The following is a 25,585-nucleotide window of genomic DNA, read 5'->3' on the forward strand; positions in this document are numbered from 1 at the left end:
TTCAATTAATTTGGACAACAGCCTTATCAGTCCCGGTCATGGTTGCTGAATCTTCTTTTTTCCAGCCCCTCTTGTGTTGTTCTTTCCATCCAGCTTTTTCACACTCTGCTACTCAGCATAGATTTCTTGGTGGACCATGTCACTTTTCTGTTTAAATTTCTTCCACGATCAATACTTACTCTAAATTTCTGGTCTTCAGAACGGTCTCAGAACGGAATCTGTGTTCTATATGGATGCTTCTGTTACCCACTCATTATCTTTTAAATTGTCCTTGACAGTAAAACTGTCCCCCAAAATGCCCTATTATATCCAGGTCTATGTCCTCATTGAAAACACTTTGAAACACTGTTTTTTCATATGAGGGCCATGCTATCAATTTGTCCTCTAACTAATGAAAAGGACGCTCAGGTTACCTAACAAGTACAGCTGAATTACTTTTGGTAGAGTGCAACTGTGCTAAATTATACCATTAGAGAAACTGGCCAAAATGCAAGTTAATTTCTTCATTTAAGGTTTCTTACAGTGCTTTGATTTATTGGTGTCTTGTCTTCTGGAGTTTCTGCTGTAAAGGGCAAGAATTGTGTTTATTACTGTACTGAATACCACTGCTATGTTCTCAGTTCTTTCAAGCCAGTAAATAATGAGGTACTCATGAAATTCTTAGCGGGTGTTGTGTTTTAATACCTTATCTGATTTCAGTGGGAGGTTTACCTGACTAAGATCTTCTGGGATGCCTTCACAAGGCAGAATAATTTCTTGTTCCCTCTACCAGGTAACAAATGCCAGCTTAATACATTAATCTATCATCGCATAGTTGTGTATTATCCATAGCCAAAAGCCCCTAATATAATAATAAATTCTAATCTCCTTAGGATGATAAAGTAGAAAACTAATGTGAACCTATTGCAAATAAAACTGAATTCCCTAAAAAGCAAGTCCTCTTTATAACCCTAATAACACAATGCTCTTTCCAGCTGTCAGCCTAGAAACTCAGTACCGCTCGGTATCACATACTTTATTCTGTTCTAACAAACCTGTTAATAAAATATGCCCTACAGCTGTGGGAGTGAGGAGAGTGGAGTGGGAAAACATTACATCTAGTTCTGCATGGAAAGTGAAGCTGCACTATTATGGCCAAGGGCAGAACTGAAGCTGTTTTGTGCAGAAGCAGTCAAGCACGCATTTTGAAGTGCAACCCTTGGTTTTGTGGACAGGTGAGAGTTTAATTCTGTTGATTGGGCAAAAATAGACACACTGCAGCAAGACCTGACTCTTTGTTCCCAGTGCTGCAGTAACCATTGCCAGGTATGCAGAAGAGAAAGATTTAAATCATCCTATTAATGAATCTGGGAATTAGCTGGCTGAAGGAGAGGCATGTCCCTTCCCTGTACAGTGAATGACTGTGTGATATGTCAATGGGTTTTTTAACTATCTGATATAACTCCAGAGATGTAGCATTACTGGGTTACAGTCCACAAGCCATACTACAAAGGACACTAGATGTGATGTCCACAATGGCCCACAGTCTTTCCTTGTCCTATTTTGTGTTGTTTTTTTTTTTTTTTTTTCCTTTTCTAGGAGTATCTGATCTATTTTGTCAGGACCCAGTGTTACTTTGTGACACAGAGACCCAAAAATCCACTAGAAATATTCCATCACAACTTATCATGCAGTGTGATATGATTTATGGGTTGTCTTGATAGTGGAGAGTACTGCCCGTGTCTGGTAGAAAAGGGTTTGGCTGAGGGCTAGCTGAAAAACAGATGGGGCTAGGTAAAAACCAAAGACCTATTTGCCAGATGTGAAGGGAGCAAAACCTTTTGTGATTCACACAGCAGAATACGGTGCACATTGGATATTTCCTTTAATATGCAGGAGGAGGACTGTCTGCCAAAGGTAGGGAAAGCACAGGCCACCATCTCTTTCTTTCCCAGATCCCTTCATCCCTTGAGCTAATTTAAATTTTCTTTTATCCTGAGTAAATGTTGAGCTTTGCTAACAACTAACTTACATTTCATTACATTTTGTGATAATTGGTCTGCTGGTAATTTGAAGGTTGATTAGTTTTTTGTTACCTGTGATTACAAACAGGCACTCTCAAATGTTGCTTTAGTGCCAATCTGCTGCTCTAGTCAAGAATAATTCGATACTTTCTCTTGTAATTGAAAGTAACTGTTGATGGACAGGTAATCTAGCTAATGGATGGGCCTAATATGTGTTCTTTCCTGGTAGATGGTTCCAACAAATAAAGGTCCATGCACTGCTCGCAGGGGCAAGGCCTTTTAGTTCAGTTAATTACCATTTGTTGTTAATCAATTACATACAACCAACTTGTACAGTCTCCATTGACCTGTAAGAGGGGTGATCGTTATTTGGCACAGCAAACTGCTCCCTTTAATCCCTGGGTTCTTGGCAGAAGACACAGTCTTGTTTTTGATCCTCTCCAGATTCAATCTGAATGGTGATGGAGTGGAAGCTGTAGTGCTCAAACAGGGCTTGAGTAATGTCTCTTAAAATCTTCTGGCTGTCCGCTGTGTTAGCTATAGATAGCAAGCAGAAAATAATCAAAATGCATATGATATAATACAATATTTTATAGAATAGTAAGTGTTTACTGGCAGAAATTATTTGTAAACTTCAAACAAGACGTTTCTTTGGAGAAGTGTTTCTTGTCCTTTTTTTCTTCCTTTCAGGAACCTGCACGTCAGCGAAAGTTCGTTCATTCAAATGTGGTTGGAATATACAATTTTGGCAAGAGCTGAGCTAAGATCAGTCACCAAATAAGTGCAGTTTGGCAGAAGACTGGAGGAAAACTATAATACTTAATGGAGATTAGTTCATCCAGTCAGGTAGTAACAATGCCAAGCGTTTAGCAGGGCCGACAGACCCACTGTATTTGGGAAGCAGGAGCTCCATGAAGGACTTGGCCTCTGAATCTGTTCTTGGCCAAGTACAGGTGGATTTTTTTCCTTCAAAAAACCTAACATGTACAAAGAAAACAGATAAGAAAACTGATTCGAGTAGTGGACAATTTGTCAACAGGGATACGGACTAAATTAAAAAAAAACCCGAAGATGAGCTGTTCCCCTGGAGTTACCTCTACCCTCCACGCTATGCTTTAAAGATTGTTTTTCAGCTAGAGATGCAACAGAAATGAAGATTTTTCCTGCAAGGTTTTCTCATATGGGTCAACAGTTTTCAAGTCTGACAAATCCGCTCCCAGATTTATTTGATAGCATGAGAAAAGTCCAGACTGTGTCTAATTCTTCTAATATATTTAAAATATCTTGTAGTTGACTTCCTTGCTTCACAACATCTACAGTTTTCAAGTTTGGGGCTAAGTAGAGGTCTCTGTTTTGTTGGCAAGATTTCTGAGAGGAGGATTTGAGAGATGTTGTTGTTTATATTGTTCCAACAAAATGATGACATTTGTTTTAACAAGCAACAAATATACAGGCAGTTGTATCCCAGTCAGGAGAGACTGACCTTTACTCGGCAGCAGCTGAATACTTACTCCCTATTCACAGAAATTTACTGACCTGTGGCAACATGAGCAGATAGAATAGTTTGATTCATTGTCAGAGACCAAAGATGAAGGTTGTGAACAGACTCCACCTTCTCAACTGCTAAAATTCTTGCTTTCACTGCATCATAAGCAAATCCTTTTGATGTTCCTTAGAAGGAGAAATTGGTGGAAAAAATATTTTAAAGATATAAGAATTATGACCATTAGAGTAAAATGCATAATGAACCTTTATTTGGTTATAGGTACAATTCTTATAAAAATACTCAGTGCTTTGGAAACCCTCTCTATTTCAGAATTCACTGTGAAAATTAAACTTATCCCTTGTTTAATACTCCTCCATGGAAGAATGAGACTCATGCATGTCTTAGGATATACTCTGAAGCTTCAGTTTACACAGGCAGGTGAGCTGTTTAGCCAGATCATGTCCTAGTTTTGCACCAACATCTTTTGTGAGTGCAGATTTTGTAGCATCACCTGAGCACCTCTGAGAGATTATCCTCAAAACATTTACACAATACAGAAGCACCTGTTTAGCAGAGGGAAAGACAAACATAAAGATTAAAATTATTTGACTCAGGAATCTTAGATGAGATCAGATCCCAGATCTAGTTATTGAGTAGATCGGTGAATGTTTTCCTAGGTAAACCTTCTTACAAAAAAATGATGATGGTAATGACCCTTATTCAGATTGAGGACAATTGCAATAGGGTGAGCTGCAAAGTGAAATTCAGAGTTTAATCTAAATGCAAATTTGAGCCGGGAGTGGGATGTGGGAGTTTGGAAATGCACCTCTAAGCCCACCTGAACAGCTATCGTCATCATACTTCACTAGGATCAGTAAACCAAAAAATAATTTTAATACCACCATTTATGAAGTATAATAATGATAAGCACAGTATTGGTTAATTTCATCTTTGATATCATAACTGATAATTATTTGTAATCGTTAATGACCTCAGTGTTGTATGCTTTGTCCTATCCATTTATTACAAGAATTATATGCTATATGGAGTACTGACTTAGTAGAATGTGTTGCTGACATGCACACGCTCTTCAGAGAAAACCATGGACAGTCAGTGCCTGTGTGACACAGTCTGCCATAGGGGCAGTGGGGCTGACACCCCGGGACAGACGGGATGCATGGGGTGACAGCCACCTCCAACACCTGCTCCAACATCCAATTTCTCTTTAGAAAATCCTGGGCAGAATATGCTACCTGGGAGGCAGGAGACTCATTTCAGAGACCTCCCCAGCAGGACAGCGTGGCACGGCTTGCTGCAGAGGGGAACAGAGCATTCCAGATTTTGGCACGTCAGCACCGCCTACAGAATTTGGGAATCACCACTCTGAGAAAGAGACCCCTGAGTGTCAGAGGCTGCCAGGCCTTCCTGGTAGTCTGATGTTTTTCAGTAATCAAGAGATCTTATTTTTTTAGCAGCCGAGATACAGTCGGTTGCTGTGCTCTGTCTAGGTACACTTCTACACAAATGTGTCTCTGTCTCACAATCACTGAAAGCAAACCAACTCTAGAATGAAGCTTTACTGTAAAACAAAACCGGAAATTTTCTTTCTTGAAACAGAAGTAGGTGCAAAGAGAAAGAGAGAAGTAATTAGCCATGCAGTTTTGCTGTATAACCTGCAACTATTCTAAACCTACACTCCTAGAGCTACTTTTCATTTTAATCCTTACATCTTCATAGCTCAGAAAGAGGTTGCACTATATTATTCAGTGTAAGGAAGGCAAGAACATGCATCTGTGATTGTTCAAGTCATTTGGCCTCGCAAATCAAATGTTCAGGCCCGCAGCTGACAGGATTAAATATTCCTAAGCCCAGTTCTTCTTGCTGCTGGTGTGCTGAGAATTGTTTATTCCCTCACACCTGAACACAACTGGAAAGCTCCATTGGTTTGTTTTTCTGGATTGGCGTAACTAAAAATCTTTTAAACTTCTGCTTCTTGCACTCAGCCTATTTCACAGATACAGTTCAAAGCACAATTTTTTCCTTTTCTTTTTTCTTTTTTCTTTTACTTTTTTCTTTTTTTTTTTTTTTTGGCAAAGGCTGGTATTTCAAATGGGTAAAGGAATTACACAATGAACAGAGTCAGTAGACTTCTTATATGTGAAAGGGGTGATAAAAAGCAATGCTACACAGACAAAAAACAAAAGCAACTCAGTTTTAGTTAACACAGTACATAGATTTTTATGAAAGCTGGCATATGTATAAATCTCTTACTGCAATGGTAGAAAAGAGTATTCATTAAAAGTGTGATTAGGATTAAAGTATGATCAGAATTATGAAAATATTGGAAACTGATACAGAAGTGTGCTATTATACTTTTGTCATTGACGATAAGCATTATAGAATAAGACAGAGATAAAAAACAAAATATAGCTGTACTGATTCTGGAATCAGGTCCTACCTTCCATTAACACAATCAAAATATCCCTTAAAATGGTGATGGTGGTTGCCAAAACAAAGATGGAAAACACAAATGTGCAGATTGGGTCAGCTATTTTGTATTCTGGCTAGAAAAATATGAACACATCACTTTGTTAATTTCAGTATTGTTGGTTATTGCCATTTGTAATTAGTTAATCTCAAAGAATAACATATTCCATTCCTGTAGTACAGAATGAGCACTGACCTCCTTTGCCAGTGAGGGAGCCTCAGCACAGGGAATGAAGGGGTTACAGACAAATAAATGGAGACACACCAAAGTATCCTCCTTGCCGTTGAAACACCAAGAGGCAAGTGTTACATTCCCACCAGTCATTTCAGCTCCCAAGAATAAGTATAATTGTCTTTGACTAAATTATAATGTTTATCATTAAGACAGAGAAAATATTTACGTGGTACATAGTGTCACAATGCTATGAAAATAACTGCTATCCTTAATTGCAAGGAAGGTGAGTAAACTAATAAAACTAACCTTAAAGAAGATGATAAGTGCGCTAATTAGCACACTAATACTCTGGAACAGATCTCCGATGGCGTGCACAAAGGCTGCCCGCAGACTGGCATTGCTCAGAGCTGCCTTTTCCAAAGGCGCCATCACGTGTTCCCTGGCTTGTGCCGCATGGCTGTGCCCATGGCTGGTCTGGTGCAGAATCAGGCTTAGGCTGCAAGAGATGAAAAGCTGGAAATATCAGTGGGGTTATTGCATTCCTGAAAGCAGTGGTGTTGCATGCATCGCCAATCCTCTCACTTCTGAATGCTAAGCAGTATAATCAGAAACATTAGGTAAAAATACAGAGTGACTAAGCAGATAATTCCTAGGTGATTTAGTGTTTTTTATACAAACAAAAAGGTCTGTGAAGTGGGAAATGAATGAGGCCTCATTTTCTATAGAGTTTTTGAATGTTCGGACACGTGCTAAAAAGTGAGATGGAGATTAATCTTCCTGGAGTTTGTGCATTTATAATTTCCCTTCTCAGTGTGGCAGCTAACAGAAAGGAAGAGAGCAACGGCAGCCTTGAGTGAGAAGCAGAATCTCTCTTCTTTACCCCTTTCCGTATTCTCATGAAGCTCATAAATACTTAATATTTTTGAGGTCAATATCTCTCTATTGTATCTTATTGAAATGCAGCAACCGGTTCAAGGTTCAAAAGTTATATGGAGAGGAAAACAAAGTAACTTACAGGATGTTGGCGAGCACGGCACAAGCAGAGGTAATGAGCATCACTGTAGCATCAATATCGTAATCAGGATGTAGCAGCCTCATGCTGGCCAAATATGTCAACACACCAGTCACCATCCAGATGATTATCATAGATATCAAAGCTCCAAGAATTTCTAGAAATTACAAAATCTGATTTCAACAGGAGAATGCAGAAATGCAAGAAATATTAAGGGATTGATGCTAATGGTTCCGGCTTCATGAGCTTTACAGCCAGCAGAATTACTTCTTGCATATTGGCAACCTTGATGCTTACAAAGAATGGTCAAAAAACCTTTCTGGTCATAGGAAATCCAGTGGCTGCCCAGGGCAGCCCTATGCATGTGGTGGCCTAACCCTGTTCTACCTGCTCCTACTTTTGTGCCCATTCCAGTTTTGAGTTCATGCAGCATTTGGAGAAATTCGAGAGATGAAAAAGATCATTTGGGGAGTTTTGGGAGGAACAAAAGGAGTTGTAAAGGTAAGGGAGGATAAAAAAGCAATTGTTTTATATCTTACATAGTTGCCTGGCCCTGTCAGTGTGGTTTGAAGGGCCAGGAACCACCCTCCTCCCCCAACAAGATTATTTTGGTCACGGGAGCAGAGGTTGGAGGGAAGGAGAGAGGCACAGCTCACCCAAACCCACTGGCAGACATAATCCCTCTCCAATTGCCCCCTTCGTTTATGCACATCTCTCATCCCATCACACTTCGTAAGGGTAGTGACAGCCCTTGATGAGGTCCTGCCAGCAAAACCTCTCCTTCCTCACCCCTGGGACTCATCCTGCTAGTGCCACAAAATATTTTTTGTGCCACCAGCAGCACTGAGGAGAAAAGAAGATGTCTTTTCCTGGGGCGGCAAAATCTAATTTTGTCTCTGTTGGCTCTGAGTTGGGCTCAAATAAATCCAGTCCCCAAGGCCACCTTTTATTGCACTGCCATAGGCAAGGTCCGGGAATGTTCGTATGAATGTGCAGCATGTTTTTAATAGGATGTGGGACTAGTAATTGTTATGTGACTTGAATGGGTAAATGTGGCACTTTATGAGTATGACTGAGACAATACCAAGGAAAATGATAGGTCACAGTAATGTGAAAGGCAGTAGATAGCCTGAAAGAGCAAAGCACTTGCACAGACCTCCACTGTCACTTCGTGAAAGCAGCTGAAACTCAGCTTGTTATTTTGAATATCTTTTTATGTGTGCCACACATTTAGCTGCAGCCCAGGATCCAGATGCTTACCAAAGTAACTATTTTGCCTAAAACTGACAAATAATGAATGAAAGTGCACTGACAGGGAAATCCAGTTTGGCTTGAAAGTAGATAGAAGCTAACCATGGTGTTTACATTTTCAGATGAACCTGGTGTTTATGTTTTCTGCAAGTTACAGGTCAAAACCCTGTAAACCTGGCCCAGCTGAAGGTGTTGATGGCTGTGCTGTCATTGCTATGACGGGAGCAAACAGACTTTGGCACAGCTGCATGAATGTCTGTGTGAGTGAGTGCATATACTCCACAGCTGAAAATGTTTGACATCTTCTTTACCTACATAGGTGAAAATGCATATTGCTTTTCAATGCAGTATATTTGCAAAAGTTTAGCTAAGCTTACAGACCAGTTCAGCAGTAGTACTAAATGTTTTACTCAAGATGCTCTCAGCTTCATGTCTTCGGAACCACTAACACGAACAGCACAGCAACCAATAGTATAGGATTGATTGGGAAACTCTGAATCATATCAAAGATAAACAAATTGAGGTTGAAGAGACCTCTCCTACCTGGAAGTAGGTCTGACTCATACTATCAGTCTCCTTCAACATTATGTTTCTAGCCATGTTGCTGAAAGTAGCTGCACATCCAAAGGATTGTGTTGAACTGCTGTCCTGACTGATTCCGCTGCCTGGTTCTGGCTTAGGAGACAAGAGGCATTCAAATGGCTCCTGCTAAACCTGAACCTGTCACACACAGGCTTTGTATGAGAAACCCTATCTATCAGTCTGAGAAAAGCAGGGAAAAACAGTTTCCAGTGTCATGGAGGGCTGCAGCAGCAAGACTTCGGTAGTCAGCACACGATGACTCTGCCACCCACCTGACTGCCCTCGGCTACTTTGTTAAGGCACCCACCTGCCTATTAAACTGGAAATACAGCTGGAGAAAAAACAAAACAATACAATACAATACAAAACAAGCGCACAGCCAACCACCACCAAAACCCAAGAAACTAGATAACTGTCATGGAATGCAATTAAATAGCCACTGACCATTGATGCATGGCTCTCCTTGCTATCAGGATAAAAAAGCCTTTAAAGATTGGGTTTGAAGTTTTGCATTGCAATGGCAAAAAAATAAAAAACCGAACACAGAAAGAGGGTGAAATTACATGAGGTACCCTAACCTGCCTACTATCTTGTCAGTAAGAGTCTCTCTTTCACTCTCATTTATTCCCAGACTAAGAAAGCATAAACACAAAAAGTAATTATGCATCAACTGATGGTAAGTAGTAGTTTGCTAAGGCTGCAAAATTCAGCTGTGTGTTGACAACATAATGCCAGCCACACTTCAGTCATAATAAACCTCCCCCTCATCCAGCAGCCTGTTCCCAGCTGAGCTGGTAGAATATATTCAGGGAGCAAAATAAAGATGGGATGAGGTTGGCAAATGTCTTCTCTGGTACATTCTGCAGCTACAGGCAACCTTGGCCTGCAGACATACCAAGTCAGAAGCTGCTTCTGGACATTCGTGCTGAACATCCTTGAAGCTTTTATCATTTGAGTCCTCAATTCAGGTGGTAGGTGATTAGAGCCATCTGACATACATTGACAACTCCATGTACGACTTGACACAAGATGCATAGATGACTCATAGACTTCTAAAGTGGCAGTTGGAGACTTTGCAGAATACATTAGGACATTTGAAATAGCACCGATTCCTTACATATGAGCAAATAAATTGAGCCTGAAGATATGCAGTGTGGGATTTGTTTCCAGACAGAGGCAACTAAATTAAAATGTCTACATGTAGGCGTGAGCTAGGTGTCTAAGCTCCCCTTGTGAACAGTGGACATCAAATTAATGGTGATTCATACAGCTCCCTCCTTCATTGAGTGACTGGAAACACATCTTAGTTTCTTAAGTACGAGTGTCTGGTGGCATTTGAGATGCTCTGATCTTGTGCTGGGCATTCTGTGTGGTTTCCTGTGGGTCTTGTGCCATAGCTGCCGTTCCCATGCATAAGTGTCAGGCACCCTCGCGTTGTAGCACTAGACCTCTGTTTAGATAGCTGAACATAGCCTAGATTTCTGTTGAAAGTATCAGAAACTTGGACCCTGTGTTTACATGTGCTCACTTATGTGTAGGCATTGATATTTATATTATGTCGAAATCTTCAACAGAATCGTACCCCCAGAATGTTTTTCCCATAATCTTTTGCTGATGTCTTGTCTTTTGTAAAAGCACTTGTGTTTGATTTTAAGGCTTTTGGTATTAGGTGTCATCTGTAAATATATGGATTTTGGTTGAGGACAAAGAACTTTCAAAACCTACTAGGGCTTCCATCTGATAAAAACTAACGTTGATAAAGAAATATATAGGAAGAGGATTTAGAACAGGGTGAATCTTAAAGGATCTCATTTTTCTGCAAATATAACATGGCTGTCTTTTAAAAATAATTTAATTATTTAGTTTATCATTCTATAAATGGAGTACATCCTCATTTTCATGGGTATTGCTGCTTTTATATAAACTTATATTTCATAGTAGATTGAGGACTCAGTACTCCTCATGCTCAGGTGACTGAGGGACATTGCTGTCATCTATTTCAACCAAAGCTAGCACCAGTCCTAAACCATATTAGCTGATTAACTGTAAGACATGTTTGTAGCTCAGAGATGACTGTGATTTTTATTTCTTTGAAGCTCAATGGCTTGATCTGTTTGTCCTGTGTCCTGGGGGCTTTGACAGCATTAGTAAACTGTCTCTGAACTTCTGTGAAATATATTCGACATTGGCATGTTTTCCAGTTCCTGTCTATGATGACTCCCCTTTCCCCTTCCACGTCTTCATACTGTGACATGTTTGCTACCTGCTCGGTGCCACCCAAAAGTGAGCTGCTTGGTGGGAGGTTTGGAGGCAAGCCACAGTGAGAAGAGGCTGATCAGGAAGCTGGTCAGGTCCACCAGGATGTGTGCTGCGTCGGTGATCACCGCCAGGCTCCCAGCGATCTGCCCACCTGTGTGAAACATGTGTCCACATCATGGCTCTGTTCGGAAGTTTGAGCTGATCAAATCAAACTCAAGACTTGCTTTGCTGTGAATCAAAGGGAACATTCAGTTTTCAGTGATAATATACGATTCAAAACTCTTCAAAGTTAGTTTCATTAGTACCTCACTCATGCAGTGAAAGGTATGAATTAATAGAACGAAACAAGCTAAACTTTGTCAGACAGAGCCGTAAGGACAATAAGTCTTGTGATATATTAGTCCTGTGGTTATACTGCTTTTGGACTGTTTTATTTGAACTATTTTAATATCAGATTTCTTGATATAAAGCACTATTAGTGATCACATTTCAGGTATCCTCCCACTATTTCTTCATGGATCACTAATATTTTAATGTATGTACAAATACTCAGACTCTTAGTTTATGGGATTCATTTCCTATTTATAAAAAAATATGCATGCTCTTCCTGAGTTTTAGGTGGCTGGATGCCCAACTTTTTATTTGTCACAGGCAACACTAAAACAGGAGTAAAAGGAAAGGTCCCAGTAGAAGAGCTGTGATAAACAACCAGCCATTTTTGTGAAGGCATAGAGAAAAATGTGCTGTTTGCAGCACTAATCTATCATTTTGCATCTGTAATGCATGATTTAATTTTGTTCCTAGAGCAGGAAAAATGTGACTGAATATCATTCTACTTTGGAGGGTTTTGGCTTTATGTAAAATCTAGGAAAAAAATAAAAAGCACACCATTTTAGACCATCTGAAACCACAATATCATTATTTTGCCAAATTCTTGTAACCATGTCTCAGGGCTAAAGGCAAATCCAAAGAAACTTAAAGATTGCTCTAAACTACTCCAGCTGCTGATGGCTGCAGGAAAAGGCAAGGATCACAGGCAGGAAGATGTCCTGCCAACTTCTTATAGCAGTGGAATCCTTTCATCAGAGTGGAAATGTAGAAAAATGGAGATTTGAAATAATAGAGCCAAAACATCAAGCTTCTGTGTTTAGCAATATATTTCCCTCCTTCTTCAGTAATTAAATTATTTCAGCTCACCTGTTTCTTCTGATCACAACCCATGTGAGAATGAATGAATCCTGGAAAACATCGTAAATGTCTCATTAAAGCCTTTGGCAAAATACCACTGCCAAAGGGAAATGTAGACACATCTTTTGTTTCCCTTTAGATGGAAAGTCTTCATGCCAGCAGGATGGACTGTTTGTTTAATTTCCTCCCATATGTAGATTTTACATTGGAATACCTAATACTGCATGATTTGTCACTGCAGGAAAATGCATATTGCACATTTAGGACATATATTATTTTTTTTCTGTTGCCATCCCATTTACAGCTGCCTGAAAGTTACTTCCCAAAAGGGAGCAGGCGTGACTGCGTAATTTGGAGGCATCTCATTCCTTACAGTAGAATGAAAAATTCAACAGAATGGGGATTTTCCAGAACATGAGCGAGTGTAAATGCACATACACTTTTTGGTCATAACATAGCTTCTAGACCTTCACTGTTTGCAGGGTAGCTGTTTCCCAAGTGGGAAGCGATTTTGCACAGCAGAGGGAAGCAGGCTTGTCTGGCAATGCACAGATGTTAACAGCCAAGGTATCAGCAGTCTTTCAGCAAACAAATATGCAGAGCACAAGCTGCCTACAAAAGTCTATTGCATTTTAGATACTGTGTTTCCATGTTCTGTAGGACAGCATTACAAAAGCTTGCTTCTAGCCTGCTCACCTTGAAAACTTTGACAAATTAATACATATTGCTGGCATAACTAATGCCTTGGGTGAGTTTCTGAGACCTCAGTCTGCTTATCTTAGCAACCTGGTCAAGTTTCAGCCTGAAGAAGGCTCTGGGGAGGCCTTATTGTGGCCTTTCAGTACTTAAAAGGGGCTTGTGAGAAAGACAGGGACAGACTTTCTAGCAGGGTCTGTTACAACAGGACAAGAGATAATGGTTTTAAACTAAAGGAGGGGAGATTCAGGCTAGACATGAGGAAATTTTTTACAATGAAGGTGGTGAAACACTGGCCCAGGTTGCCCAGAGAAGTGGTAGATGCCCCATCCCCGGAGACATTCAAGGCCAGGCTGGACGGGGCTCTGAGCAACCTGATCTGGTTGAAGATGTCCCTGCTCATCGCAGGTGGATTGAACTAGAAGACCTTGGAAGGTCCCTTCCAACCCAAACTGTTCTATGATACTATGTCTTCATATTCCCTTTGACATGATGACACATGCTGGGTTTGTCTCTCTTTCTAGTGCCCAAATGAAAATGAAGTACTTTGAAATTCACATTTGGTCCTTAGCCACTAGAAATCCTTGGGAAGCACTTTATATCAGGGCTGTACATAGGGTATCATCTGTTTGACTGATATCTCCAAATCTATGGAGATTGTGATGGATCTGCATTAGAAAAGCAGAAGATCGGAGACAGTTGGTGTATCAGACTCAGCCAACAGTACCCCTTTTGGGAAAGCACTAAGGGCCAGCACAGATGGTTTGAGCAAAAATATCACAGGAAAGATGTACAGATGCAAAGAAGCACAACTTTTCAACTGCTTTGAGAGCGATGCTGCTTGGTTTCTTCTGTTTAGCATAATAATGCCCATGGAAGCTGTTTGCCCTTAAGAGGAGAAGGAAAGAGAACATGTTCTTTATTTGCAAGAATAAAGCCTCTGTAGCAGTTATAGGCTTTTATTGCTCCGTATCAATACTCTCAACAAGTGGCCTTTATGACTTACCATTACCCACAATGGATGTCTATAGCTTTGCATACCACAAAGCAGCAGAAACTGTCAGTCACTCAATGGTCAATCATCAGGCACAGTCTGTCTAGCCTGATGATTAAAAAAATTAAATGTATGGTTCATAATTACAAAAATCTCCATAGACTGCTGTCTGTAACTGCAGTTAATAACTGGTTTGTCAAAGTTTAATGGTCTGAAGCAAAATGGTCCTCAAGCCTGTTACTTAAGCTGTCACTGCAAAAAAGCTGTATGATTCATTAAGCAAAATGAAACATTTAGTTAACATATCATCTGTCCTTCCAATTATCCTCTAGCACTGCTGCATTCACCGGACTTAAGCCTACTGATTATACGGTTTTGTTAATAATGCATTACTTCTGGCTCTGGAAATCACTGCATGGAGATTAGTGATTTGCACCGATTTTCATGGGGGATGTGCACATGACCTACAAACAATGGGGCTTCACACAGATAAAGTAGTCAGGAGGAAAGAGATGGAGAAGTCCCTGCTGGGTTTGGCAGCCAGGAGAGAAGGCAGAAATGCAGCGGCTCTTTCATTGCCTCCACTTGTCACCTGTGGGGAAGACAAAGCCTTTCTATTTCATTTTCATGGGGTTCCAGAGATGCCAAAACAGGGAAAACATGGGTTTCAGAGGCCTTCTAGGCTAATTTTTGTTACGTCCCCTGGGGCATATGTGGCAAAAGCTTGTGGAGTTCATCATGCCTTACCTCACCTCACCGTAGAGAAAGGGAAATTAAAGAGCCAGGAACTATCAGGTGGGTACAAATACCATAGAAGCCATGCAGATAGCAGATTGGTAGGGCAGAACAAAAGCCAATGCTCTATGAGCGAGCCAAAAACTGATATTGGATGTTGTAGGATGGTTCCAGAAGTGAAGGCTAATTAGGCAGGGGAATAATCTTCCATTGATCCAGAGACACACCAGCAGACCAGCTTAAAAGATAAACGTGCCCTGGTATAAATACATCGACTTAACTGAAGAAAAGCAGATGGTGATGCTGGCAATGAATTTTCCTGGATTTTGTAAATGCCATTGCATTTAATATCAGATCTTGCTGCTAGCAGCCTTCACCAGGGCTGAGGTCTCACCAGCCTGGATAAACACGTAAAATCTTTTAATCTTTTCCAAAAAATGTAACATGGTTTATTAGAAACTTTTTGTGACATGATGCTAAGACATGCTAGCCACTTTTAGCCAAGCTTAAAGACCTGGTAGAACAGATTAGACTATTAAATGATCCTTGTATTCCTACTCAGATGCAATCCATAAATGAATATATGAAAATATTTTTATTATTTCACTTAAAAAAACCCCCACAATTCTTTTAAGGATTGCAGAGAGAATTATTTTATCTCAGGTGGGTTCACCTCTGTGTGTCATGGGTCACTGCACTCAGAGCAGGTGCAAAAGGACATGAATACGGCTGTGCTGGGTACCAAACTGAGATGTCTGAGCAAACATACTCCCCTGTAATCTCAGCAGTCATGAAGAAGATGCAAATTACTGAAGCTACACAGAGCTTCCTCCTGGCTTGATGCTGCTCCCTTTTTCTGTCCTCGTAGGCCTGTGAGTAGCCGTGACAGTGATACGCTGGATTAGCTTCAGTATCTTCTACTTCCTGCTGCTGCCTCACTTCATTTAAATTCTTCTGATGTCGGCTCATCCTTCGGGATTGAAAGAAACAGAAGGTCAAAAAAGAAAAACCCTGGTTATTTGGGAGTCTAGCCCTGCAGCCCCAGAAAGTATGTAATTAATGTTTTCAAAGGATAAAAGCAGCATTGGGAGCAGTGGAGCAGGTCGTAGAAGAGGTTTGCAGTCACAAGCAGGGCTCTGCAGGAGGGAGCTGCAGATGAAATGACTGCTCTGGCTGTGTTTCCCAACTCTTTGGGCTCTCCTACATTATTTAGCAGTTCATGAAGTACAGGGAGACTTTCTTGGGCTGTGTATATTATCTACACTGTATGATTTTCAAAAAGTCATAGCTCATGCAAATAGTAACAAAGTTCAGCATAGCATGGACACAATTCTATAGAAAATTTCAGTTTTTCATTCCCAGCAGCTTTATCAGAAACACTATTTAAAAAATCTTATTTTTCTTCAATATAATTAACTAAAGATTTTTCTGTCGTCTCTTTGCATGCATATGTGCAAAAACTATTAATCTTCCAACAAGGCCTGAGCATAGAAGATATTAGCCCTGAAGTTTCAAAGGCACTTAAAAAAATCAAAGAAATAGGTTTTCCATAGTATTCTGACCGATTACATTAAAAGGTGAGAAGTTCGTCAGAAGGGGCTCTTTGAGCACTGCTCCATCACAAGATTATTTCCCAGCCAAATCTGCTGTGTCACAAAACCTCAGTGCTCTCCTTCTTAGGGTTGCTGCGTAGACAACGTGGGATGGGGGTAGAGAGGTCCAGGACTGAGCACATTGCATTGTAAGTGTGGGAGCTCCTGGATGACCATGACACGTGGTGCTTTCACTAGAGAAGCCAAGAGACTCCCCGAGTGGAGACCTCAAGGTGGTTTGGTAAGAAACAACATTCCCTCCTCCTTCCCTCTCAACTGAGAAGAGACCAAATGGCAAAAATAACCCCTAAACCCTGTCACAGGAGACTCAACCTAAAACCATTATGTCTCTCCAGACACATTTGTTGCCACAACTGCTCCTGATGTGTTATCCCCGTTAGTAAAACATCCCCTGCCAGGTACCGAGACTTGTGGGAGCACATTGTGACATCAAAAGGCAAATTCTTCCCAGGTGCACGTGCGTAACATCCGTATAAACGCATTACAATTATTTGATGGCTGTATGTGCAGGGCTATAGTCTGCAAGCCTGTATGGGAAAGCAGCAAACCCCACTGCTGTTTCCAAATCTGAAGTCAGTCTGAGGGCAAGATGTGGGGTTAGTTATCCCCAATAATAACAGCCTCTTTTCCTCACTCTGGCTAAGGACTTTCGTTTTGGACCAGGAAGAGTTGTTTATTCAGTTGCATGAAGGAGAGCTGTGCCTGGGGAGGTACATGTATCTTGGAGTAGGATTTGTGCACTGTTTATGGAAGTGTCAAGATGCTTAAAACTTTGCTGGAAAGAAATCATGCCAGTGGCTGCCAGCCTGCAGCAGTTCGTGTCCAGAAAAAAAATTGCGCTGAAGACAGAAGCTTTTTCCAGCTGCCTTTTTGGGCAGCCCGAGGGGGCTGCAGCTGCCCAGCGAGTCCCAAGCCCTGCCAGGTGCCCTGTTCCCCACTGATGGGAGAGATACCTCAGCCCCTCGTTGTGCTCATCAGCACCACAGAGGCAATGGCGAAAGGAGAAGGGCTGACCCAGCTTGGCAGTCAAGCCTTGCAACTGTAGATAATCAGTGTATAAATATTATTGAGATGTTCCAGGGATGCAACGTGTTCCCCTGAGTCAGCTTGTTTCCCAGCCAGGTGAGCATGTGGTCTTTGTGTGCTCAACGGTTCCTCCTGTACGTGAGGAGCTTGCTTGAAAGAGCAACTGGTCAGATTGAATAGCTGATGCCTGGAGACAGTGAGTTTTCTAAGTCCTTTTGTCAGTGTTTTATTTTCATCACAACTACAAATAAATGGGAGCTGGACCACCTGGGGAATGGGCTGCCCATCTGCCAGCCAGGGTACCTGCTAGCCAGTCCTTCTCCAGTCCTTTAGTTTTACATTCATCAGGCTCCTCATGTGCACTGTGTCACTTAGGTACAATATTTTTCTGATGAATTAGACTCAGAAGGTACCACAAATTGATTCCTTCCAGATGGCTGAATAAAATACTGAAGTTCTCTCGCTCTGCCCTGGACATGAGGGCATGCAAGTTTTTCTTCCTTGTGTTCCCTCTCCGGAGTTAACATCTGATGCTTTTCTACAGTTTGCATGTAAAATTAATTTCCCTTTAACTCAATTTTCATCAGCTGGCATTGAATGTTAAAATCATCTTAACAACATGAGTCATGATCAGCTCAACAGCCTGTCAGGGCAGGGATACCAAAATTATCCCTGCAGATTTCTGAGCCACCAAATCCTTTCCTTGCTGTTAACAAAATAGGTTGCTTTGTGACCCCCCTCCATTTTTTAATCTCAAAGTCTCTCCATCAGCTAACAAAACCTCAGAGTACCGCTGAGGGATACGAAAGCACTGTCCACAGATCTCATAGAACAGATGCAAAAGCAAACGGAGACAATGTAAACCCACAAATGTCACATTTTTCTGTCTAAAGGGTATCTAAATAAAAGTGGCCTGGTTGTCAGAGGTGGTGAGCATTCACTACTCCCTTTGAACTCGCAAAGCAGCATCTGCCCCAATCGGTGAGGAAGACTCCTGCCAGCTCCTGTGCGTAACCATTATTTTTTTTCTTCCAAGAGCAGCCTGCCACTAATTAAAAGAATCTAAGAGACAGTTTTATAAATGTGTGAATCAAAAGCTTAAGGTGCAGAGATCAGCTCTGTCAAACCATAAACCCCTTCTGAGTGTGTTAGAGCAAGATGTAGCCTTTGAGCATCAGATGTCTGCACCAGCACACTGCAAGCAGAGTCCCAGATTAAAAAATAATCTTTTCTCCATTTCAAATTCTCTTTCCTTTCTAAAAAGATAGTCAGGGGAACGTCACAGAAAGGCTCCTACTGACTCATGCCCGGAAGGGGGGAAGGAGAAAATATTAATATATATTGCAGATTCCACACAAATCATTAGCAAAAGCTTTTGATTGCAACTTCCTTTTGTTTGTTTTCACTTGATCTGTTGGATGCCTTGATCTGCAGGCTGATGGGAATAATTGCCATCCTCCTAGACCATTATGAGATCCCCAGTCAAAAGAGCAAAATGCGGAATCACTGCACTTCCCACAGGAGATCATCTCCTTCACAAGGGAAAATAGTAATTTTTCTTGTGCCTGAAAGGATAATGGAACTGCTTTCAGAGAAAAAAATTATCAAAGCCATAGTCACATCCCTTATGTTGGCACCACTCCGATTTCAACTGATGTACCAATCTTGAATATTTCCAAGCTGTTTAAGACCCTGTTTATAGCCTGGCTGTCCAGATTCCCCTTGTCCTTATTGTCGGCACAAACCAAAGGCAAATATTTATATATTTGCCAACATTTAGAGGTTTAGTAGATTAAAATTTGTCCTATGGTTATTTTATTTAGTCTCATTTTGAGGGCCTGGCCGTGTATGCATAACTGTATAGTCAATAAATTTCCTTCTGCATAACAGTATAACAATAGCTATGTGGAGTTAGACCAAAGTTGCATGTAGTGAAGTATCCAAACTTCATCATGAGCACAAGGGAATACATTAAAACATGGTACCAAAAAGGAACATGTCCACTGAGGTATTGCTCCCCAATTGCACAAGTCTGGGGGCTTGGATGTGGCTGAACCAGAGTTTGTTTCTAATAACCATTTACAGATCCTTCTTCTGCAAACCTGGCTGATGTGAAAGTGTTGAGCTCCAAAGTTTAATTATGATTTGTGTAAAAATAATGCATCCTTTGTTACTCTTAAGCTGTCTGCCTGATAAGTTAATTAGTTCTTTTACTGTTAGAAATAATGAATGACCATTCCCTGTTTACCTTCATCACATCATTCGCGATTTTATGTATCATTGTTATATCCCTGAACCATAAATTCCCTGTGCTGATGTCCTAGTTATTCAATTTGTGTTTCAGACATCTTACTATCTTGGTTCTATTTTCTTTTGGTGATGAAGTGGGTATTACTGAAGTGGGCATCATGGAGATGAGGTATGGCCAGTGCTGGGCAGACACAGTCCTTTCTACAGGGTCCTCATGTCACCTAACATGAGAGCAAAAGCAATGGGATGGGTTTTGCTCAGTCTCTGAAGATACTGTGTGCTCCTGGGACAGCTGGCAAAATGGCAAAAAGGAGACATAACCACAGGCCCCACAGCTAAAACCCTTTGGAAGCCAGAAGAAACACCTGAAGTTTTCCTGAGTATTGACTTCTACAAAGCACAGTGAGTGGTTTTCACCTTTATTTGATCAGGACTCTGATCCCATCAGAGTTTTCATATCACCTGCAAGAGGGCAGAAAAAGAAGAAAGTATTCCCTACATGCTTGTTATAGAAAATCAATCTCCAGCTCAAGAAGTCATCTCCCAGGCTCATTTCAAACTTTTTGTCTGCTGCTATGAGCCTGTCAGACAGGAATCAATTACAAGCCTAAGGCTTCACTGATAGATAGAAGTAACTACAGGTCACATTAATGCTCCACGTTAAAAACTTTTACATGAAGACAAGCACTACGGTCTTAACACATCTTTCTTGCTTTCAGCATTGCCCCCCCCCCCCTTTTTTTCTTTCTCTTGTCTCAGAGACAAAACAAAACCAAAAACCTCAAGACTAGAAGCCATCACTTGTGTGATGGTATTCAACATCCCACTATAGTGACACACAAAGAACATGTTCAGAAATCCAGAAATCCATGCTGGATCAAGCAAAAATCTAGTTCACAGTGTAGCTGGTACAATCTGATACAAATCTACTAATTTATGAAGTGAGTTGTTGAATATTTCTAGTCAATCTTACTCTGATCTACTGTCAGCAAGAAGTCAAATCATCTGGCCTGTCTTCATTGGTGACAACTTCAGCAATCTGTTTAGGATACTCCTTAGTCTTTGATCAATGATTATCTCATTCACTAAACAGGTGACAACAAATAAAAAAATAACATAACAAATGATTGATCATCTGAAGAATTTATCCTCTCCTACCACCACTGTTGACTGTAAAAAGACCATATAAAACTATCTTAGACACTTAATTCAGACCTAAGACAAAGAGAGGTGTTATGAATCACACTTGATATGCCTTACAGACAACATTTTTGCATAAGGCAGGAGGTTCTGTGTGCTCAGCTCATACTGTTACGATTATGATTCATACCCTTCCTGGAGGCTGGTGAGAAGCGATGTCCTATCATGGGACCAGCCCTGTGTAGTATCTTTGCCCATTACCTGGAGGAGGAGGTGGTGGAGTGCACCCTGATCAAGTTGGCAGATGATGCCAAGCTGAGGGTGCAGCTGATATATTGGAGGGCAAGGCTGCAACAGGCAGGCTGAAGGAAGGGGCCAACAAGGACCTAATGAAATTCAACAAGGAATGCAAAGTCCCACACCTGAGACAGACTTCTGAGACCACATCTATAATATAGTGTCCAGTTTTAGAGCCCCCAGCAGATGAGAGATCAATAAACTGGCACAGGTTCAGCAGAGGGCCACCAGGATGGTTGAAGGCTGGAGCCCTGAGGGAGCTTCAGGGGTAGTTTCAGGGGTACTAAACAGCAACCTGCCAATATTTTTTAGGAGGTTATTGTGAAGATGGAGCATTCTTGCTGTGCATGGAGGAAGGATAAAGACAATGGTAATAAATTGAAACTAGAAAAGTTCAGCTTTAATACAAGAAGAAAAAGATCGACTGTGAGAATAATTCAGTATTGAAGCAGTTTGCCCAGATATGTAGTTCAGTCTCCATCCTGAGAGATTTTTTTCGAAACTAAACCAGACAAAGATCTGAGTAACCTTGTTTGATCTCTTGGCTGACCCCACTTTGAGCAGGAGGTTGGACCAGAGACCTCCTGAGGTCCCTTCCAACCTGAATTATCCTACAAGCCTACAGCTGACCTGATTTTCGGAGAGCTCAGCTAAAGCCGACCCCCTTGTAAGCATTTCAAGTTTGGCATGGGAGACCTCAGTGCATCTAAACCTGCCGGTGACTACAGACCAACTTGGCATGATCAAAACACTCTCCCCCACAGCCTTGTGTGCAGGGAACGGGGCCTCTATTCAGACTTGCTACTCACATGGTGAAGATAAAACCAGTTTTGTTCCCTGTGTATTGTAATAATGGCGTTTATTAAAAAGAAAGAGGCTGGGGGATGGCAAAGAAATAGGCAATCTGTGTGCATAATAAATTCTGTTGAAAGCATTAGAGCTGTTCATTAAGCCTACACACAGGGAATGGAAAAATGTGGTAATTTATACCAAAGGCTAAGATGAGCTTATTGCTACTGATCGGCTTAAGACACCTGAAGCTGTGCACGCAGCTGGTCTGTGCAAGCCCAAGCCCAGCAGGCAGCGTCCCCACTGCCACGCTGGCTCTGGTCCCCATGCTGGCTCTGGTCCCCAGGCTGGCACCCCGGGTCGCGGGGCTGGCTCTGGTCCCCGGGCTGGGGGTTGCTGGCAGCAGGGTGAGGTCTCCCCTCGAGCTGCCAGATGTTCTGAATGGAGGAGAGACCCCAGCTCTCGAACCCCATTTCTGGTCATTGCAAGGATGGAGTAAGTAGATCGAGCAGTTAATAAAACTTCAGGAAAAGCTGAGAGGAGGGGCAGCACAAATGCTACATGCCTGGAAGACAAGTCCTCCTCCTCCCGGTGAGCTGTGTTACCACTGCCATAACTCAGCCATCTCAGGACCTGGCCTTCAAGCTCTGGGGCTGCTGGGTATATCTGCAGCTATCAGCCCAACAATTGCATTTGTTGCAGTGATTCACCCCAAACAACTTTGGTCCTAATTCAGACTTTTTAGCAGGGCCGGTTGTGATAGAATAAGGGGTAATAGTTTTAAACTAAAGGAGGGGAGATTTGGGCTAGACATGAGGAAGAAATTTTTTACAATGGGGGTGGTGAAACACTGGCCCAGGTTGCCTAGAGACGTGGTAGATGCCCCGTCCCTGGAAACACTCAAGGCCAGGCTGGACGGGGCTCTGAGCAACCTGATCTGGTTGAAGATGTCCCTGCTCATTGCAGGGGGTTGGACTGGATGAGCTTTGAAGGTCCCTTCCAACCCAAACTGTTGTATGATTCTAAATTAAGAAATAATTATTGGAAAGAAATTGACTCCTCTAGGAGATGAGTCAGCTCTTAGATGGGAGGATCAACTGCTGGGGATTCTTGCCCCCAAGGTGCATCCTACCTCTCTTCTCATGGGGAATATTCCCTGTTCCCGGTGATCCAGGGAAAACGAGGGCTTCCTCACAAGGCAGCCTAACAACCATCCCTGTCTCAGGGCACCCCTTCCCGCAACGTGTAAAGGGTTTGTCCAGAAATGTTTTTGTGTCCATAGGTGGCAAGGGGCCAAAAGACCTCAGCCACAGAAGCTGTGCCCACAAAATTGCAAACTGTCAAAAAAGCTGTGAGTTCTTCAGTAACTAAAGTAATTGTAGAATCAGATGGGATCATTTTAAAATATAAATATTACCACAAAAGTCATTTTGGTCAGTGTCATGTGTATTTATGGAGCCATGTAATAATATTTAAATAATAACCCAGACACTCAGATGACTAAAATATGATGGCAATGACCCCAGTATAAGAACATGGAGAGACAGATTTCCATTTGAACTGACAGTGTTTATGCCAAGTTTCTGTCCAACATGTTTTAAGAGAGCCAAGCAATAAATAACCTGAAAACCAATGAGATAATGGAAATGTCAAGAGGTGCTAAGCTGTAACTGCGCAGCTATTTTCTTTTAAAAATGCTTGCTGGTCTGAGTCAAGAGGAAGAATGAAAATAAGTTCAACTGCAAAACTATTTTGTGATGGACTTTTATATTCATTTTTTAACCCAAGCTACAGCACATCATATGTTTTCAGAGGGTCTTTCCTCACTCAGGCAAGCATCTATTCTCAGGACCTCTGGCACACAAGAGGTAGATCAGCTTCCAGTCTGATAGGCTATCTACTTGAATAGTTTTGCAGGATCAAGTACTTAACAGCATCACATTTCTTTCACAGCAAATAGATTATTTAGACATTCAAGCATGAAGGAGCCTTGAATTAAACATGGTATCAATAGAGCTATTATAATTCAGCCTAAAATTGCAGCATAATCCATGAGGTTTTGCATCCTACAATAAATCTGCAAAGCTTATAAAATACATAGCGGGAGACACTTGCTTCAACAGTAGATTGGTTCAATCTATCACAGATGCAGACATATGAGGCTGCTGTCTAGTAAATGCATCAAACATTTAATAAGAAAGTTTGGAAAGGAAAAAAATAAAACAAAACATTGAAAGTAGTGAAATATGTCCCCAGTGAAACTCTCTGTGCTTTGACTCCAGCAGCCCGGCAGCGCATCAGGGATCTCATATTGCTCTCAAAGAAGACAAAGCAATGGAAGTGAAGGAAATAGAGTTGTTTTACCTGTTCAGAGCCAAGGAGTACTTCTTGGTGTCCCTCTCACTCACAAGGCAAGCTCTTTCAAGACCCTTTTTGGCAGCCATGAGGAAAGTTGGTGGGGTTTTGCCTGGGTTTTTGCCCTGTTAAACCTTCCTTTCTCTGTTGGAACCAGATGCATGCAAGTGTGTCCTCCCAACTTAGGCAGAAGCTTATGCCAAATATTTTTAAATGAAAAGGTTTTAATAATCTTCTCAATAAGCCCGCTGGGTGAGAAAGCTGCTTTCCTGGTGCTGGTGGCGTCACTAACATGCCGAACAGCAACTTGCTGAGCATGTCAGGTTGGGGGTTTGGGGCCTCCCTCTGTTTTTTTCTTTTCCCCCTCCATGTTTGATGCTGTGATATACTCTTTGGAAGGTGATTAAAACAGCCTGAATTGCCTGGAAACAGTCACACCCCTGTTTGCCTTTCTGCTTGCTGGGCTTGAGAAGACAGCACACCTCCCTCATTCATGCTCAGCACAAGCCTCTTTAATCTAAGCAATGGCTGTAAAGACTTATTTCTACCCCTGGCACGTTTGCTCCTGACGGTTCAAAACAGAAGAGATTGCTTACTATTGCCATTTGCAACACAGGTTATTGAAATCTTCATTCCACCAGGAAGGACTGCAGGTGACTGCAGGTTGTTATTTCTGCTTTATTCAGTTTGTTAGTTGTGTGGACAGCCGTGGTCCCTGGAGGGGAGGAGAAGACCTCCAGCCTCACCTCTTTCACAGCCTGGCCTCAGACACACTCTTGGTCACTAATGGGAAATTTTGCACCGGGACTGTATGTGTTTTACTGTATTGGCAGAAAAAGACTGTGACTGAGATCCCTATCCATGCACTGCCTTTGCAGGAGAGGTTAGAAATAGGCAGGGAAGGAATACTGGGTGCTGCATTTAAATTCTGAAGCTTTTTTAACCATGAGTAGGCTAATATGTATATGACAAGCTGCAATCTCCCGTCCCTTCCCCGAGCTTGCAGAACATGTGCCCTGTCTAAGATTCATGGGGGTGGGAGGGCATGTTTGTACACCATATAAATGCAAAAAATTGGTTTTATGCCATCAGAGATCCACATGTTGCCTCCCACATGTCAGTTGTGCAAACACTTCCCTGGAGCCTGTGAGCCGAGCAGCCGATGCTATCTCAAATGTATTTCCGAACAGCCACCAGCAAGCAGCAGAAATTCATGGTTTTTCCACAATATGTTGTTATTTTTACAC

The 25,585-nt window shown here is 41.6% G+C and overlaps 1 protein-coding gene across 1 annotated transcript; it reads right to left on the reverse strand.

Moving 5' to 3' along the window:
- Window positions 1-1,847: 1,847 nt before the first annotated feature.
- Window positions 1,848-24,686, reverse strand: SLC30A8 (solute carrier family 30 member 8). Its single transcript, XM_065832233.2, has 8 exons — window positions 24,348-24,686; window positions 15,634-15,838; window positions 11,260-11,398; window positions 7,167-7,320; window positions 6,458-6,647; window positions 5,948-6,053; window positions 3,540-3,674; window positions 1,848-2,540 (listed from the first exon to the last, which is right to left on the reverse strand). Exons 1-8 carry the CDS (start codon window positions 24,425-24,427, stop codon window positions 2,395-2,397), a joined length of 1,155 nt encoding a protein of 384 aa, XP_065688305.1. The 5' UTR covers window positions 24,428-24,686; the 3' UTR covers window positions 1,848-2,394.
- Between the last annotated feature and the right edge of the window lie 899 nt (window positions 24,687-25,585).

This window comes from Patagioenas fasciata, chromosome 2, assembly GCF_037038585.1.
Source record: "Patagioenas fasciata isolate bPatFas1 chromosome 2, bPatFas1.hap1, whole genome shotgun sequence".
NCBI classification, from domain to species: domain Eukaryota; kingdom Metazoa; phylum Chordata; class Aves; order Columbiformes; family Columbidae; genus Patagioenas; species Patagioenas fasciata.

What these genes read in the sequence shown, in the direction of transcription:
- SLC30A8 (XM_065832233.2), bottom strand. Translation starts at nt 24,427, where the DNA reads ATGGCTGCCAAAAAGGGTCTTGAAAGAGCTTGCCTTGTGAGTGAGAGG. An exon ending in TACTCCTTGGCTCTGAACAG is followed by an intron (nt 15,839 to 24,347) that starts GTAAAACAACTC and finishes TCAATCCCGAAG; the next exon opens with GATGAGCCGACATCAGAAGA. An exon ending in TTTTGGGTGGCACCGAGCAG is followed by an intron (nt 7,321 to 11,259) that starts GTAGCAAACATG and finishes TGTAATTTCTAG; the next exon opens with AAATTCTTGGAGCTTTGATA.